The sequence below is a fragment of the Aotus nancymaae genome, unplaced genomic scaffold (genome assembly GCF_030222135.1).
Source record: "Aotus nancymaae isolate 86718 unplaced genomic scaffold, 86718_ANA_hifiasm-v0.15.2.pri h1tg000016l, whole genome shotgun sequence".
NCBI lineage: Eukaryota > Metazoa > Chordata > Mammalia > Primates > Aotidae > Aotus > Aotus nancymaae.
In genome coordinates, this window is record NW_026988428.1 from 39,010,224 (window position 1) to 39,030,737 (window position 20,514).

Genomic DNA, 20,514 nt, shown 5'->3' on the forward strand with positions numbered 1-20,514 from the left:
TATTAACTACAGTCAATTTTAAACAGTTATGATTTAATACTGATCTTTACATATGTTTATATTTCTCTCAACTGGTAATAATACCATGTATGGTTTGTGTTTGTAAGTTTGATAAATTTTAACTCTTTATAGTAGATTTGTATATATTTAATGGTAGTAAATGGTAAAACAGAATAATATCTACATATATTTTATGCATTCATAATATGCCTAATTTTTTCCATGTTTCTAAGCCACATAGATTATCTGCAAGTTTTTTTTAATTGTTGCAAATCTCAAAAAGTTTTACCAGTATAGTTACTGAAAAGAAGTTCATTTAGAAGTAGACCTGTGTGATATTGGCTGTGGGTTTGTCAGAAATAGTTCTTATTATTTTGAGATACATTCCATCAATACCTAGTTTATTGAAAGTTTTTAGCATAAAGGGTTGTTAAATTTTGTCAAAGGTCTTCTTGGCATCTATTAAGATAATCGTGTGGTTTTTGTCTTTGGTTCTGTTTATGTGATGGATTACTTTAATAGATTTGCACATGTTGAACCAGCCTTGCATCCCAGGGATGATGAGAACTTGATCATGATAGAGATAAGCTTTTTGATGTGCTGTTGGATTCGGTTGGCCAGTATTTTATTAAGGATTTTTGCATCAAAAATGTTCATCATGGATACTGGTTTGAAATTTCCTTTATTCATTGTATCTCTGCCATATTTTGGTATCAGTACGTTGTTGGTCTCATAAAATGAGTTAGGGAGGATTCTCTCTTTTTGTATTGTTCAGAATAGTTTCAGAAGGAATGGTACCAGCTCTTCTTTGTACCTCTGGTAGAATTCAGCTGTGAACCTATCTGGTCCTGGACTTTTTTTGGTTGATAGGCTATAAATTGCTGCCTCAATCAGACCTTGTTATTGGTCTATTCAGGGATTCAACTGGCACAAGACAAGGATGCCCTTTTGCACTACTCCTATTCAACATAACATTGGAAGTTCTGGCCAGAGCAATAAACATAGAAAAAGAAATAAAGGGTATTAAATTATGAAAGGAGGAAGTCAGATTGTCTCCATTTGCAGACGACATGATTGTATATTTAGAAGACTCCATCATCTCAGCCCAAAATCTCCTTAAGCTGATAAGCAACTTTAGCAAAGTCTGAGGATACAAAATCAATGTGCAAAAATCACAAGCATTCCTATATACCAATAACAGACAGAGAGCCAAATCACTAGTGAACTCCCATTCACAATTGCTACTAAGAGAATAAACTACCTAGAAATACAACTAACAAGAGATTGAGGGCCATCTTCAAGGAGAACTACAAACCACTACTAGAGGAAATAAGAAAGGACAATTAACAGATGGAAAAACATTCCATGCTCATTGTCAGGAAGAATCAATGTCATGAAAATGGCCATACTGCCCAAAGTAATTTATAGATTCAATGCTATTCCCATCAAGCTACCACTGACTTTTTTTCACAGAATTGGAAAAAACCACCTTAAACTTCATAGGGAACTCAAAAAACCCCACATAGCCAAGACAATCCCAAGCAAAAAAACAAAGTTGGAGGCATCATGCTACATGACTTCAAACTATACTACAAGTCTACAGTAATCAAAACAGCATGGTACTGGTACCAAAGCAGATATATAGACCAATGGACCAGAACAGAGGCCTCAGAAATAATGCCACATATCTACAACCATCTAATCTTTGACAATACTGACAAAAACAAGCAATGGAGAAAGGATTTCCTTTTAATAAATGGTGTTGGGAAAACTGGCTAGCCATATGCACAAAGTTGAAACTGGACCCCTTCCTTACACCTTATAGAAAAACTAACTCCAGATGGATTAAAGACTTAAACATAAGACCTAACACCATAAAAACTCTAAAAGAAAACCTAGACAATACCATTTAGGATACAGGTATGGGCAATGACTTCACAATTATAACATCAAAAGCAATGGCAACAAAAGCCAAAATAGACAAATGGGATGTAATTAAACTAAAGAGCTTCTGCACAGCAAAAGAAACTATCAATAGAGTGAACTGGCAACCAACAGAATAGCAAAAAATGTTTGCAATCTACCCATCTGACAAAGGGCTAATATCCAGTATCTACAAAGAATGTAAACAAATTTACAAGAAACAACCCCATCAAAAAGTGGGTGAAAGATATGAACGGATACTTTTCAAAAGAACATTTATGCAACCAACAAACATATGAAAAAAAGCTCATATCACTGGTTATTAGAGAAATGCAAATCAAAACCACATTGAGATACCATCTCATGCCAGTTAGAATGGTGATCATTAAAAAATCAGGAGACAAAAGATGCTGAAGAGGATGTGGAGAAATAGGAATGCTTTTACACTGTTGGTGGGAGTGTAAATTAGTTCAACCATTGTGAAAGACAGTGTGGCAATTCCTCAAGATAGAAATACCATTTAACCCAGCAATCCTATTAATGGGTATATACCCAAAGGATTATAAATCATTCTATTATAAAGACACATGTACACATATGTTCATTGCAGCACTGTTCACAATAGCAAAGAGTTGGAACCAACCCAAATGCCTATCAATGACAAATGGGATAAAGAAAATGTGGCACATATACACCATTAAAAAGGATGAGTTCATGTCTTTTGCAGGGACATGGATGAAGCTGGAAACCATCATTCTCAGCAAACTGACACAAGAACAGAAATCCAAACACCACATGTTCTCACTCATAGTGGGTTTTGGACAATGAGAACACATGGACCAGGGAGGGAAACATCACACACCAGGGCCTGTCAGGGGATGGGAGGCTAAGGGAGGGACAGCAGGGCGTAGGGAGATAGGGGAAGGATAGCATTAGGAGAAATGCCTAATGTAGGTGATCGGGTGGTGGATGCAGCAAACCACCATGGCACCTGTATACCTATGTAAGAAGCCTACACGTTCTGCACATGTACCCCAGAAGTTAAAATATAATTTAAAAAAAAGAACGAAAGAAAAGAAGTACACCTGTTCAATTAAAACCCATGTTGTTCAAGGACAAACCATACTATAAAATTATGTATAATTTATTTTTACTTTAGATTTAAAATTTTCCTTACAACTCCATGAAATATTATTTTGATTTAAAGAAGTGAAAAAAATTAAAATTCAGAAAGATTAAATAATTTGTTCAAAGTCACAATATTGTATGTGACTAAATTACATTTATTAATCCAAAACCCATAAGTTGCTCCATTAGTCCCACAAACTATAAATTGATATTGTCATGGTTTTCATAAGAACATCTTAATGTCCTACTTTTCAAAATAACTTCTTTTTTAAGTAAAAAATAATCTTCAACTATAGATAGCTAGTTAACAAATTGAGACAGTTGAAATATAAATAGAATATATCTGAAAACCTACAGATTTTGAGAGTGATTTGGATAATTACTATTTTTCCTTTATTGTTCTCATTCATACTTGTCAGTGCTTTGATCTGACTTGGGATTCAAAGTCACCAATTTCTGTTAGGAAAAAAAATCAAAAGTAGTTTTTTCTCCCCTGAGGACTCCAAGGAAACGGTTCTGGACTAATTATAGGAATGTCATAAGACAATTCCAAAGTAATAATCTGTAAGGTAAAAATTTTTTTTAAAGTTTAAAATGATTCTTTTTATGAACATTTTTGCATTCAGTCAGATTTTATTATTACACTCTGTATGTTTGTGTGTACCCATTGTTTAACTTCCACTTATAAATGAGAACATATGGTGTTTGACTTTCTGCTTCTAAGTTATATTACTTAGTAAAATGGCCTCCAGTTCTAACCATGTTGCTGCAAAAGACATGATTTTATTCTTTTTATGGCTGAGTAGTATTCCATGGCATATTATATATATATATATATATAATATACCATGTATATATATATTTTATATATATATAATATACCATGTATATATATATAATATATCATATATATGTATGTATACACACACACACACACACATATATACACATATATGTTATATTTATCAAACATCTGTTGATGGACACTTACATTGATTCTATGACTCTGCTATTTTAAATAGTGTTGTGATGAACAAATGAATGCAAATATCTTTTTGTTTAATGATTTTCTTTGTGTAGATACTCAAAAGTGGGATTGCTGGATCAAATAGTAGCTCTATTTTCAGTTCATTGATAAATCTCCATATTGTTTTCCATAGGGGTTGCACTAATTTATATCCCCACCACAGTTAACAAGCATTCCCTTTTCTCCCCATCCTTGCCAATATCTGGGGTTTGTTTTGTTTTGTTTTGTTTTGTTTTCTTGTTTTCTTGTTTTTACTTTTTAATAGTTATAAAATGCAACTTTTAGCAAATATTGCTCTGTGTTGGTCATGGGATTTGGCAAGGGTTTTCCTAAATTCAAAGGACCAATACAGGGACAAAACTCCTTATAGGTCCTTAATATTGTGCATTTCAGAAGACAATTAAGTCATACTGGAAGTCCAAAGCCATGTTTTCTACCATCTCATAGTGAAATAGAAAAGTATCTTTTCTGGGTTGCCAAAATTCAAAAGATGTATTTATATAAGTATGCTAATTCTCCTGAAGATAAGTCCAGTTTTTCTGGAGGAAATGTGTGGATTAGTACAATTGCAGAAGAATCAAGAATTAAAGCTTCATACATTCATTATCACATGTGGTTTATATATTTGCCTCATTTGCATCAATAATTATGTTTTTATACTTACTTATCAATATTGATAAAACGACTAATACCAATGACTCATTTGTAGTTTTTACTGATGCTTCACCTTGGCACATTTTGCTTACATAATGAATTCCCCTGAGCCAACAAGAAAGACACATAAAATAAGTCTAACTCCATTTGTATAGCATACATAGACAGGGACATTCGTTATTTTCTATTGTTCAAATCAGCACCTTCAGGAAAATGTAACATTCTCTGAAGCCTAAGGGAAGCATTAATTAGATTTTATGAACATATAATTATAAGGTTTTAAAGTATTATTTAAAATGTTTTCATAAATTCAAAGAAGAATGTTTTAAAAACTGTTCGTATATTACGCGGAGAGGAGAAAATGGAAGACTGCTTTACTAGTCAATCCAGGTATAACTATGTTTATAAATGGATCTTGTGTGAGAAAGGAAAAGCAGGAATTCATTTTAATATAATACAATGTTCCAACTATTTTATAATCTCAGGAAATAGGGATATTGTGGGTCAAATATTACTAGTCTAGAATCAAGGAGAACTGTAATTTCTAAAACCCATGAGAAAGTTAAATAACCACATATGTTTTACAAGTACAAGAGAAACCAAAAAAATTGATAAATCAGTTTTCCAGCTCTGAAATTATATGGTTATTTAAGAAAGCTAGATGGTAGAATTTGAGATAAAATTATTAAGAAAAACCAAGGAGTAAGTTTGTTACTTTTATATTTAATACACATTATTCCACTTTACTTACATGTTTTAAAAGATGATTTGCACATATGATTGTGGGCTTACAACCCTTCTAATAACAAAAGTTGTATAGTTGTTTACTACTGAGAAAATTATAAATGGAGTCAAAGCAGAAACACGGCAGTAATTTTTAGTTTGTTTATTTCTCTAAACAAGTTTAGATGTTATGCTGTGTTAAAAATAGCATTTTTTGAAAGGCATTTGCTATTTGAAATACATGTTTCCCAGTAAGTGTTATTTTGACCATCTATTTGTTTCTTTGCTATAGCAATATTGTTTAAAAAAGAAAAAAAACCTACAAAACAAAAATACCAAATTATGTATTATATGAATTAAAATGCTTTTAAGCAATTATTTGTTTTAGCAACAGAAGTTTTCCTTTACTGTTCTTCTTATCTTTTTGTTAAAACAGAAAAAAAAAAAAGTGGATCAGGGAAGGTGATAGCATCAATCAATATGTAAGTAATACCAGGAGACAGTGCCAGCAAAGCATTCCCATGAATAGACATGCATCATTTTTCTGAAGTGAGATGGTTTACTATGGTGACCAGTTGTTTAACCTCAAGTTTCCTAACCTACGTAAGACAGTTTCTCAAAGTATAACATTTCAAGATAGAACTAAATAATATCTGTAACTTTTAAACTCTATATTTAGATTATGCCACAATCCAGGTTGATTTTTCATAATATTGAGAGAAGAAAAAGATAATTAAAATATTTTCAAATGTTTTGCCAAAGGAGCTAAATGTTTTTTAAAGTAACTGGATGATTCGTTTTGAAGAACTATTAGAAGAAATGGCTTCTGTTTAAATGTTAGCATCATAATTTTTCATTCCTGGCCTATAATAATATATTTTTAATGAAGAAAGACTGATATTTAACTTCTTATAATATTTGTTACTTGAATGAAAGGTAGACTGGAAACCACAGAGGATTGCTAATGTGGAACTGTGGTTAAAATTTTATAGATTATTCATTCATTTTGTATATTTTAAAAATATTATGACCTATCTCCAACAGCTTTAATTTTTTTAACATTCTACAGGAGGAACATATATTTTCTCTTCTAAAGGGTGAAGATAAAGATCAGCAATGAAAAACCACACAGTACCCACAGAATTCATTCTTCTAGGGCTATCAGATGACCCAGAGTTTCAGATTGTGATTTTTCTCTTTTTAATTATTATGTATATATTAAGTATCACTGGAAACTTGACCATCATCATGCTCACCTTGGTGGACTCCCATCTACAGACGCCTATGTACTTCTTCCTCAGGAACTTTTCTGTATTAGAAATAACCTTTACCACTGTCTGTATCCCTAGATTTCTGGCCACCATTATCACCAGAGACAAAACTATTTCATACAATAGCTGTACAGCTCAGTTGTTTTTCTTCATCTTCATGGGTATAACTGAATTTTACCTTCTAACAGCTATGTCCTATGATCGTTATGTAGCCATCTGCAAGCCCCTGCATCATATGGCCATCATGAGCAAGAGAGTCTGCATATTGCTTGTCTTTTGTGCTTGGTTGGCAGGGTTCTTAAATATCTTCCCGCCAGTTATTCTTTTTCTCCAGTTAGATTACTGTGGCTCCAATGTCATTGATCACTTTGCTTGTGACTATTTCCCCCTATTGCAATTATCCTGTTCAGATACATGGCTTCTAGAAGTGATTGGCTTTTACTCTGCAATAGTAATTCTGCTTTTCACTTTGGCATTAATCATTCTATCGTACATGTTCATCATTAGGACTATTTTGAAACTTCCTTCTGCTAATCAGCGAAAAAAGGCATTTTCTACATGTTCCTCTCACATGATCGTCATTTCCATTTCCTATGGAAGCTGCATATTCATGTCTGCTAATCCTTCTGCAAAAGAAAGAGCATCATTGACCAAAGGAGTAGCTATTCTCAATACCTCTGTTGCTCCTATGATGAATCCATTTATATACACCCTGAGGAACCAGCAAGTGAAGCAAGCCTTTAAGGACACCATCCAAAAGGCTATGTTTTTGTCTGGTAAATGAAAGTATTAATAAGATTTTAAAAAATCAAGTTACAGTAAATGCTTTCCATTATGTATATCCTCTCAATACTCTCTTTCCTTTGTTATAGTTACACATGCATTTTTTAATTTCTATATTAAAATTTCCACCTCATTGTAGTCAACAAATTTGATAAAGCTGAATATTGCTTCATAGTTTTCTGAAAATTAAAGCATTTTATTTATGTGTATTTGGATGAATTAGAAAATCTGAATGAATGAATATGATTTTGAATGGGAGTGGCTAGCTTTGGAAGAGACTACACATTTACTTTGATGATGTAAGTGTCAGGATGGAGAGGGACCTGGGAAATATTCATTCTTACCAGGTATTAGATATGAATGTTCTTAGGAAATGTGATTCTACTTGGCATTTCTGTTAAATCAAATATTCACGATCACCAAGAGTTTGAGAATAAAATGTAAATATCCACGTAAATATTTTAAAATACTAGAAACTCATATGTATACAGCATTTTTATGATATTAATGATAAGTATGGTAATAATGAGGAGAAGTAATAAGAGGAGGAGAGCAGAAGATGAACTAAAGTTTTTTAGCAATTACTATATTGCAGGCTTATTCTAATTGTTTTCTATGTATTGGCTCGTTTAATTCTGCCAACAACTTTATGAGGTACCTACTATTATTATTATCTCTTCTTGTTCAGAGGTATTTTTAGGTAGATTAAATAATTCTAAAATTAATAACAAAAACCAGAGAACATAAAATGAAAATAATATCAGGAAAATGCATGAATTATGGTAATCTGGTGAGAGATCAACTTGTATAGAACTGAGTTTTAATCTGAAGGTCTAAAAATAACTTTGGAGTTTCTGGACTGGAAGTAGAGAAGTGAAATGAAATCTGCTGTGATAATGTCCTAAAATTCTACTTTGTACTAGACAAATCATAAGCAATAGCATTATACAAAACCCCACAGAGAATATTATACACTGACTTCCATTTGTAATACTAATAGTTCATCTTAAACTGTTAAAGAACTTTCTAATGTACGATTAATTCATTCAGGTTATACTTAAGTATCTTATGACACACATTGGGGATATAGAGATGAAACAAGATGACTCTTACCCTAAGTTTTCTAAAATTCCAGTGAGAAAAACAACACATAATTAAAATTTAATTTGATAAATGCAACAATTTGGATCTAAACTGCCTATAGGTCAAGTAACGTTACTATGATTGCAGAATGTCAGTTTTCCTGCCTTTTCTCTGAGCAGAATTGTTTTCAATTTCACAATAATTGGTAAATATGGGTTCATTTTAACTCTAAAATCACAAGCATATGAAAAATCTTTGGCTGTCACCTTATTTTTCACTTACTATCTTTCTTGATTACTTTGTGTGCTATAAAGAATGGCATTGTTTCCTGATTTTTAAGTTACTGAGAATGCGATTATGATGGTCTCCAAGCAGTGACAAAACTCTCCCTAGTAGCTCTTCATGGCTCTGATCAGTATCATTAATCATGAATACATCTACTCAGCTTGACGTGTGTACCTTGCCATATCTATTATGCTCTAAGTCTATTTAAAGAAGTTGTATATATACAACCATGCCCTAGATTTCTAGAAGATGCCAAACTGTTTCAAGCACTTTTGTTTCGCATCCAGAAAACACTGAGGTTTATATCTCATCTTAAATGCATGTGCAAACAAACAGAAAAACCATAACAATTAATACATATTGAATATTCTAAGATAATATCTGGTAAAAAAAAATAAGTTATTATGTATACACTATTTGTTTCTAACTCAATATCTGTATGTGAACATTGTTTTCTGTAAACAGAATAAGAATCTCCCAAATGTAAATTCTTCCCAATTCTTATATTATGAAAATTTATTCATATATTATTCTAAAAATATTTTTTAAAGCAACTAGATTGCAAATATGTGCTAGCCATTTGGGTTAGTAGAATAATACTATCTTCACCTGATGGGATTTCAGATAACAGTTAAAAAGGTAGATATTTACATATAGAAAAATTTTTTTCATAGAAACATATACTACGTGCTATATCAATGTAAAAGATGGGGTTGCTCACAACACCTGCATTATCCAAAAAGACTTCCAATAAATATAAGAAATATAATTATATGAATATTCTTGGCAAAAAGAATCATGATTGCAAATAACACAGAGTTGTAAAAGTGAAGGAAGAAGTGTCTGGTGAATGATGATGAAATAGAAAGCGACAAATAGCAATTGTTTCCTTTTGTATGCTTTTCATGAAAGAGCTAATTTTATTAGTCCAATTTATTATGTAAAGCAACATAATGCTATAAAACAATTGCCCAATTATGTCATGAGAATATCATGTTCTAAACTCTATTAAATTCTTTATCTATCCCTCTAAGATTTTAACAGTCACTTTAAGCAGATTTGTTTTTCTCCTCCTTCTAAAGAATGAAGCATGAAGAGTCATAAGAAATAAGTAATCACATATGGCCAATACATGTCAGAACAGTGATTCAAAGTAGGGCTATGTCCCAGCAAATAAGACACTGTAGCAACTCCTGGCAGAGGGGAAAAACCTTGCAAAATAAAAATATCCAAGGGAATCTTAGAATTTCAGAGTAAGTACTACGATATCATTTATTCCTTCATAAAAGTACTAAGTGAGCCATCAAAATTGCCAAGCTTGGCTTATGGGGATTTCTTTCCAAATTATCATACTCTGAAAATTAAACATTCAAGAAGCAATTACTTTTTTGGAATTAAACTTACATCTCTTGGACAACAAAGAAAACACTTTGGCCAAGGACACTCAGAGTCCTCCAACTCTTCTATTTCTAATTTCATATATAACATATACCTGCATGACAACCGTGGTGTACTTTCTGTGTATCCTATTTTCTTTAGTGTTTTATGAGCAAGACTCTATTATTTTTTGATTGAACACCGAATTATCCACACCACCAACATCAACCATAGCTATAGAATTTGTGGTTGATAATTTATTATCTCATTCATAGACATTACTTAGTCATTCTCCATCCAACTGATTTAGGTCACAGTAAACCTTTGTATCCTCAAATAATTAAAGGATTATGTTCATTATGTCCTACATCTCTTTCTGATGTTAGGTCTCTTGTGCTAAATTTCCAAAGCTCAAGTTGCTTTTTTTTTTTTTTTGCCACTTTATAATTGGATTTTTATTGCTATATTTTATGGTCACATATGATCACATAAGCATCTTGGAATGGAGAAGTGTGCCTATCCATATGATAGCAATTTTCACAATATACTAGAACTTTATTTTTCTTGGCAATCTCTACTAATAACTCATAAACATTCTTTAAGCAAAGGGAACATTTTGTTCATTATTGCCTACTAAAGGGTTTATTGTAGTGTAGCAATTCAGTAAAATATTTGTTAAATTAATCAACAAATGGATGGAAGTCTCAAAAATATCTACTTTCTATTTATGCTATCAATATATTTTGCCTTTAAATTATCATTGCTCTGCTCTGACATCTTTTTGGAACAAGTTTTTACATCAGGGCTTTCTAGGACTTCTTGCTTTTTAGAACTGTGGATACAAACCACTATATCCCATCAACAATGCTGGCCATCTCTTAAACTCCTTATTCACCCAACTGAAACTCTCACTGATTTTAGGTCTACTTCCCAGGATCTCCACTGTGGACACATCTGGGGCAAAACGCTGCCTCTTACTCATTAAGCTACTAGATAGACATCTGTGATCAGATATCCATGGCTATCACACTTTTGGAGTTTTCTTAACTTCAAATGTTTTCACATACACAACTGTGAAATAGTACAGTAATTCTCAACAATATTACTAACTTAGGGAAGTTCTGTATCACTCCTTGATAACAATGACTTCTATGAGGTGGAGTTATTCAAGTATGAGTAGCAGCTTCTGTACTCCCTCATTCACTCTATATAATCTCAGAAATCAGTCTATTTGTGTGACCTTGGGAAAATTAGGGAAACTCTCAATGACTCAATTTCCTTATATGAAAATTAAGAGAATAAAAGTAATCTTCTCAGAGTAGTCATGAATATTTATTAAAACAACACTTAAAAAATGCTTACAAACATGTCTGATACCTTCCAAACACTTAATAAAGTGTGACTATTACTATTATTATAATGCTAATTTTAGTTTAATAACATACAATCATCCACATACAATTTATTCGAAAATAATTCAGCTTTATGCAGCACAAGAATGTCAATAGGACAACTGCCTTGTACAGTATATTATGTGGAATTCCCTTAATCACAACTAAAGCATCCCAGTTTTCTCATCTATAAATTGAGCATTACAGTTAATTTTAGTTAATTTATTGATATAAATTATTTAAATTTCTCTTCTGGATATCATTACTCTAAAAATGTTACATATTTGCTCATTTGGCATCTTTCAAATACCGACAAATATGCCTATCTAAGTGCAGAGACTGTAAGCACCACATTTTCAGTTGCAATGTGATTTGGTTCTACCAATCCGACACATTTATAAAGGAACTTTTAACTCAGTCATCTATACTGCTGATGCAGGTGACCCTAAAGCCTGCAGCAACAGTGCTAAATTCCTGAGGAGCCATTCTCATGGAGGCTCATGACTTATGCATTAGGCTATGCTTCCAAATGCATTAAAGAGCTCAGAGAAAGAAAATGTAACTTTAATGTTTCAGTTATCTCATAACTGTAGAGATGACATAGCCAATATTAAATCCTGATCCTAAGTTTCCTTAATTATAAAGTTGATTTAATTCATAATGTCTACACCTACGTAAATGCAAGCGTATTGACTGGGAAAAAGTTGGGATTGAGAATTGGAATAAAAAACTGGTTTCAGAAGATTTTGAGTACCTGAATTTGAAAGTACCACCAGTTTCCCTTGTCAATACAAGGATCCATATTTCTCTGCCTCATGAAGCTGGCTACACATTGTTTAGAAACCCTGTAGTTACCTGACCTGTAGATGTTAGTTTTAAATTTATCCTTAGGTCTGTATTCACCATTCTTAGACTATCTCCAGACTCATAACATGTATCAGAGTCAGATATTATCTGAGAGCTGATAAGCCAGTCAAACTCAGAAGGGAAAGTCTTGCAAATTAAAGTTTTACACAGTTTTGCTAGTTTACCTTAACAAAAATATAGCTAATTACATCGAGATGAATACTTCATGAGACGTGTTTAAGGAAGTAGAAATTTTAAAGTAAGCCGAATTTATTGAAATGAGTACTTGTAGCAGAAATTCAGAATTTGTTATGCCACCTTAGTATGTGGAAGAGACTCTACTGGAATCACAAATGATTAATAAACTGATGACTCGAAGATAACTTGGAACAAAATAAGTTGAAATACTAAAAATTCCTTAATATAAAGTAGAGTTTTGAATTAATAGATTGATGATATAGGTATGTTGGAATTCATTCATGATGTTCAAGCTATTCGTTAACCTTCCAGTTATATACTTAAAGCAAATAGAAGTGTCTTTAAAAAGTATTTTTTAAAAGCTGAGGAAAAGGAGAAATGAGGCTGATGATTAAAGTAGAAGGTGCTGCTATTGAAATACCTTAAATCTCAAAATGATAAAAATCAAGCTACACTGCAACTCTCGGGAGCAAAGTTGTACTATTAATACAACCTCCAGAAGTACGTCAAAGGGTAATAAAAATGATAATCCACCAAGATTTACCATTGTTATAGTAAGTTAACCATGAAAATCTAGGAAATAATAAATGGGCAGCACACTGTGGTAATTCTTATTCAATAATAATATTAGTAGGTCTTAGAAACTGAAGCCTGACTTGAGTGATCATGATTAGTCACAGACTTTAATCCAATCCATATTCAAATCAGATTCCAGAACAAGAGCACCTTCTGTGAAGCAGAAAGTATCCTGTTACCACTTAGACAACACTTTGTAGTTTCACCTCCTGCATACAGTGAATCTCACAGTCAGTTTGCAAAGACCTGAAACTGGTATCAGATAATTCTGCATCTTATATTACAACTAGCTACATATGGTCTACTAAATCATTACATACCAACCCAGGAATGGCCCTAAATCATAGTTAGAATAAAGTATTTTTTTCAGTGGAAGAAATTCAACCAATGTGTCTAGTTATCTTTGTGGCCAAGAACTTATAGCTGGCTAGATATAAGATTTTAAACTGAATTATGGATATTAGTTACTGATATGTTGGGTAACTAGGGGCTTAGAGAGAAAGATTGAAGTATCTATATTAAAGAGTTTTAGAAAGGCACTTGAATAAGTGTCATACAGTAAAACCAGAATATTTAGGTGTTTGCTTTTCATGTAACCTTTTACCAAAATAACCACCTGTAGAGGAGATTTATAATAACCAGGAAGATAAGATTACCCATTTTGTGAAAGGTTTTTCATTTCTTTGAATCAATTACAAATATTTGATTAATAGACTCATAAAAAATGTTGCTGTGTGAGCAAGGATTAAATTTATCTATGAGTTACCTGGATACCAAACCTGCCAATAGCAGAGACTGGTGTAAGCTTTTGTTATAGCTCGTATGCTAGAGAGAGAAACCAAAAATCAGCTTCCTGGCAACAAATCATTAATTGCTAATTTTACATCCTCTCTTTTATGTAGCGGTGATGTAGTTTGGATGTTTGTTCCTCCAAATCTAGTGTTGAAATGTGATTCCCAATGTTGGAGGTGGTGCCTGGTGGGAGTGGACTGTTTCATGGGTAGTGGATCACTCATGAATGGCTTAGCACCATCTTCTAGGTGATAAGTGAGTTCTTACTCAGTTCATGAGAGATCTGGTTGTTTAAAAGTGTGTGGCACTGGGTTAGGCGTGGTGGCTTACTCCTGTAATCCCAGCATTTTGGAAGGCTGAGGCCGGTGGATCACAAAGTCAGGAGATCAAGACCATCCTGGCCAACATGGTGAAACCCCGTCTCTACTAAAATTACAAAAATTAGCTGGGTGTGGTGGTGCATGCCTGTAGTCCCAGCTACTCAGGAGGCTGAGGGAGGAGAATAGCTTGAACCAGGGATCAGAGGTTGCAGTGAGCCCAGATCGTACTACTGCCCTCCAGCCTGGTGACAGATCAAGACTCCATCTCAAAAAAGAAAAAAGAAAGTGCATGGCACCTCTTCCCTCTCTTGCTCCTGCTCTCATCATATGACATGATAGCTCCACATCACCCTCCATCATAAATGCAAACTTCTTGAGGCCCTCATCAGAAGACGCACCATGCTTCTGGCTACCCAACATATCATTAACTAAAAAAAAAAAAACAAAAAAGAATTACTCATCTTGCACACTCCCTGTTGAAATTTAAACTAGACAATGCTCTGTCCTTTTGTTTCAGCTCCCATTCCTTTAAAAAGTGCCCTTCTCATGGTCTATTCAGTGCCACATTTTTGTAGGGTTTTTTAAATTGGTGATTTCACTGCTTAAAATGTCCACTAAGCAAAGTACTAAAATGCTAAGTGTCTTAAAAGCAAGAGAAAATGCATGTTAGATAGGCTTTCTTGAGGCATGAATTATAAGATTGTTAGACATGAGTTCAATGTTAATGAATGAATAATACTGTACATCCAGAAAAAGGACAGAAAATTAATCAATCTGCCTGTGAGGCCTCTGCTAAAAGTGCTACAGTAACATCTTTAGTATGTGCAGAAGCTATGGAATAGATGAAAAGCAGTTAAATTTGTGATTTCATGAGATGAAAATTATTTTTTAAGAAAAGCATCGGGACAGCATTGTTGTAAGGCTGAAAACCAAGGAAATTTATGATTATGTTACCTAAAGTTAGGAAAATGCTAAACTCTTTGCAGCTGGTGCTTATTGGCTTACATGTTTCAAAAAGTGATAAGGTGTAAAAATTGCAGGTGACCATTAAAAAGTGGGCAAAAGACATGAACAGATATTTCTCAAAACAAGACATACATGTGGCCAACAAGCATATGAATAAAAGTTCAATATCAGTGATCATTAGGAAAATGCAAATCAAAACCACAATGAGATACTATCCCACACCAGTCAGAATGGCTATTATCAGAAAGTCAAAAAATAATAGATGCTGACAAGGTTGTGGAGAAAAAGGAAACTTACACACTGTTGGTGTGAGTATCAATTAGTTCAATCATTGTAGAAAGCGGTATAGGGATTCTTTTAAAGAGCTAAAAGCAGAGGTACCATTTGACTCAGCAATCCCATTCCTGGGTGTATACCCAGAGGGATATAAATTATTCTATCATGAAGATACATGCACACAAATGTTCATTGCAGCACTGTTCATAATGGCAAAGACATGAAATCAAACTAATGCCCATCAATGACAGAATGGATGAAGAAAATGTGGTACATATATGCCATGGAATACTATGCAGTCATAAAAAAGAATAATACCATGTCTTTTGCAGGTACATGGATGGAGCTGAGGCTATTATACTTAGTGAAGTAACACAGGAACAGAAAACCAAATAATGCTTGTTCTCATAAGTGGAAGCTAAATGATAAGAACTCATGAACACAAAGAAGAGAACAACAGACACTGGTCTACTTGATGGGGGACGGTGAAGGAGGGAGGGGAGCAGAAAGAAAACTATTGAGTATTGGACTCAATACCTGGGTAAGGTAATAATATGTACAACAAATCTCCATGGTGTGTGTTTACCTATGTTACAAACCTTCACATGTAACCCCAAACCGAAAATAAGTTTAAAAAATAATAATAATAAAAACTGCAAGTGAGGCAGGTTCTCATCTACAGATGAGGAGGCTAGAGAATATTTTTTTTAATACCTACTATGTGTCATATAGGAAAAGGGTTATATAGAAGAGCAGGTTTTCAACCCTGAGGAGATTGGACTCTTTCATAAGGATGTTGGTAAACTAACCTATATAACTTAAATTAGAAATGACCTATATAACAACAAATGGTTTTGATTGATGAAAATGCTGGGACCAGAGACTTGCAGAAATCTGACCTTCTGTTTCTTCTAGTAGCAAGAGTTCAGTGTTTGTGGAGAATATTTGTTGTAATTATGTTCCACATAATTACACATATGTACACATATGGAGCGTATTGATTCTCATTATTTGTTGTAATTATGTTCCACTTATGTAATAATTCCAATTATGTAATTATGTGTTGTTCCACATAATTACAACAAATAATGAGAATCGACACTCTCCATATGTGTACATATATGTATGTATACATAAACCTATTGATACATAAATGCATATATGTATGTATTAGTGTGTATACATAGATTTCCCATCTCTGTCCACTGACAGGTCCTAAGAACACCTCAAAAAAAAAAAAAGTAGAGTCAGACTGAAAGGACTTGAGAGCTAACCTGAAAGAGCAGCCAATGCTCTTTCTAACTGGAGAATTTGAAAAATGAAATAAATTGTATAATAAAATAAAAAATTAATATTTATTAATGCATAGTTATAAATAAATGATTGAATAATTAAATAAACAGTGGAAAGGGGATAATTCTTTCTCATCAAAAAATACCAATTAATAGATACAAAAGAAATGAGGGAAATACAAAAACACCATATAAAAAACACAGTAATGATTGCTTCAGGCAAGATTATTGTAGCATGTTAAAATTCATGGGTGGAAGCTTAAAAAGAAAGTGGATATTTGCATACTACCAAAGTATTTCCCTCAAAGACTTAGAAACAATCACAGATTGAAAGAAAACTAAGGAACATGGTATTTAAATGTAATATAGATTTGGGATTTGATCCACAGATATATAAGACAGTAATAGAAAAAATGATGAAATCCAAATAAAGTCTGTGGTTCAGCTAGTAGTATTATTTCAAAGTTCATTTCCTAGTTTGATAATTATACTATAGTTACATAAGATTTTTTATTTAGTGGAAGTTGAACAAAATGTTTACAGGAACTCACTGTACTATTTTTTGCAATTCTGACCTATGTTTAAAACTATTGCAAAATAAAATGTTTTAAACAAAACCTGATGCTTAATTTTATCTTCCTAAATGCAATAAACCATCCTGGTAACCACGAATGACTTCATAAAATGATGCACTCTATGGCTATACCATTTCCCTCTTATTCAGATATGTCCATTGACTGCTTGTATATGAAAAATGATTTAACTTACACAGACATCATCATCACTTGATTTCTGATCAGCTCATAGTTTTAACACAGTTTTGCAGTGGCATCATTCAGTAATACTCATCTTACAGAAACCAAGAGCAATTTTACCTAATAGGGTCTAGAGGAATACTTCCTTTGTAGGACTAACAATAAGACTGTCTCATAAACATACCTTGCAGAATCAATTTTACAAGTCAAGCTAAGCCAAGATTTCAAACTACAGATTTTAGTCACTAAAGTAGTCTGCCTTTTTAGGTTATAATTACTTTTCAATAAGTATAAACACAGAGAAGTCAAACTATAGAATAAATCTGTAAATATACAATATAACTCTCTGTTTAACTTTTCCATATATATAAATATGTACATATATAATCATAGTTTTTAAATTTCTTTGTAAATATTTTATTGCATAAGAAAATCCTCTATAAATTCTGAGTATTTATCTCCTTAAAACTCTGTGGAGTTTGGGCACAGTGGAACACACCTGTAATCCCAGCACTTTGGGAGGCCAAGGCAGGTGGATCACCTGAGGCCAGGCATTTGAGACCAGCCTGACCAATATGGTGAAACCCTGTCTCTACTAAAAATACAAAAATTAGCCAGGCGTGGTGGCAGGTGCCTGTAATCCCAGCTACTCAGGGAGCTGAGACAGGAGAATCACTTGAACCTGGGAGGTGGAGGTTGCAGTGAGCTAAGATTGCTCCACTGCTCCACTGCACTCCAGCCTGGGTAACAGAGTGCTCCATCTCAAAAAAAAAAATCTATGGATTTTTAGACTAATTATCTCATCACTAATATAAACATAGATAAAAATATCATATTACATTTCTTGGAAATTTTCTATTTCCACCCAGATAATTAACTTACTTTGTGTCCTTCAAAATAGAGGTATGTGAGAAATGCAACCATACTAAGAGAAAATATTTTATAAGCCATTATGCTCATATCAGTTTGGCAGAGAAGCCAATGGAATACTAAGGAATGTTGCTTTGTTTACTATAGAAGATTAAAATTACATAAATTAGATACACAAAAGAGAAAAAATATATTAATATTCTATACGTTTTATTTACCAATTTTTTTTATTTCTCACTTGTTTCTTGTTTTTAGTTTTACATATTTACTTTATTAGGTTTCACTGTCTTTTGTATAACAAAGACAAATACTAAATATTCATATATTTTATTTCCTTTACTATGCCTATTAGATATTAACTAACAAATAGAACCACTTTAACCAGTGGAGAAAAAATATAATCCCAGGTGTGAATTTTGAAGTCAACTAACGCTAAAATACTAACAAATAGATTTTATTACTAGTAAACTCTATGTCTAGCAAACTATGACATATCATAGCTTTAAGATAATCTTCAGTCTTCAATACATTTGTGTTTACAAAAATGTTTTTGGAAAAGTAACTTCTTCTTAATTTATTAAATTTTAACTTATATTTTAACAATCTATACATTGATCTACAATACATTACTGAAAATATTGATATAAATGGACATTTTGTAAAAATTTTAAAATACTTTTGTTGTACTCACTGGAGATATATGTCATTGTTTAAAATTGTTATTAAGAGTACTTGTTTTGGGTAGAGAACTAGGTTGATAATGCTTTTCAAAAATTCATGTCCACCTGGAATCTGTGGATATGACCTCATTTGAAAATAGGGTCTTTGCAGATATGATCAAGTTAAGATGAGGGCATATACATTAAAGCACTTTCCCATTTGTCTTTATTTAATAGCAGGTTCTTCATAATATATAATTTCAAGTAATATTTTTGGCTTATTGAGAAGAATCATATAAACATGGTTGCAATAATGTAATTAAATATGAGCATGTTTGTGGCATATTACTCGTTTTTTACTTTGATCATTGATAAATTAATATACTTTGAATTTAAAATGACTGTTATCCTTTAATAGTTTTTTCTTCAACTTGCATTCAGTATTGCCTAATCCTTTCTTTATTGTAGTAATTTTATACTTTGTGCAATTTTATACTTTGTATAAGTTTGTCTTCCAAGGAAACAGTAAAAATTATCTTAATATATTTGTTGAGAAAGTGTCCACCTTCTTAAGATCCTTAAATTCCAATCTCCATTTAGTTTGAGCTATTTGTATGGTTTATAGAACTCCTAAATTAAATACCAACTAAATATAGTCTTCAAAATAATAATATAAAGAGGCTGTTATAAACGTCTTTTCAGATCAAAGTGGTGAATAATAAGTTGACATATGTAAGAGAATATTGTTTCCATTGGATTTGAAGAAGCTTTTACTAAAACTCCATGGGTTTAGTCTAGATCCTGCTGCCAATTGCACAGAAAGCCAATCACTGAGACAACAAGAATTGTCAGGGAAGAGGGCTTATTCAAGTGCTGCAGCCAAGAAGACAGGAGATCAGTCTCAAATCCATCCCCCCGTGCGTTGAAATTAAGAGGTTTATATGGCAGAGAAGAAATGTAACCATGTGTGGGAAAACTGGAATTAGGGAAGGGTAAGGAAGAGGAGTTGAATAACAGAAAGCAGGAGTGGTTGGTTAGGCAATCATGATGGGTGAGGGATCTGGCATCTCATTGTCCAGATGCAGTCTTCTGGCAAGGTTCAGTTCCTTGGTACTATTGGGAGAACTGATGGTGGATTTTCTGAGAAAACTCAGATAAGACTATTGTAACCTTCTCAAGTTTTAAGACTAGGAGGGTCAATTTCTATGTTTATTCCAAAGAAATCATAAATATCAATTCTATAAAACAATAGCGCTGATTTCAAAGGGACTCTGAAGCTTCAAAAATAATGTAGAATTTTCACACTTTTCTGCAATAAG

The 20,514-nt window shown here is 32.8% G+C and overlaps 1 protein-coding gene across 1 annotated transcript; it reads left to right on the top strand.

Annotated features, from left to right (window-relative positions):
• The first annotated feature begins 6,571 nt into the window (after positions 1–6,571).
• Positions 6,572–7,510, top strand: LOC105716026 (olfactory receptor 6C3-like). The gene has a single exon (XM_012450560.2). It carries the CDS (start codon positions 6,572–6,574, stop codon positions 7,508–7,510), a length of 939 nt encoding a protein of 312 aa, XP_012305983.2.
• Positions 7,511–20,514: the final 13,004 nt, after the last annotated feature.

What these genes read in the sequence shown, in the direction of transcription:
- LOC105716026 (XM_012450560.2), top strand. Translation starts at nt 6,572, where the DNA reads ATGAAAAACCACACAGTACCCACAGAATTCATTCTTCTAGGGCTATCA.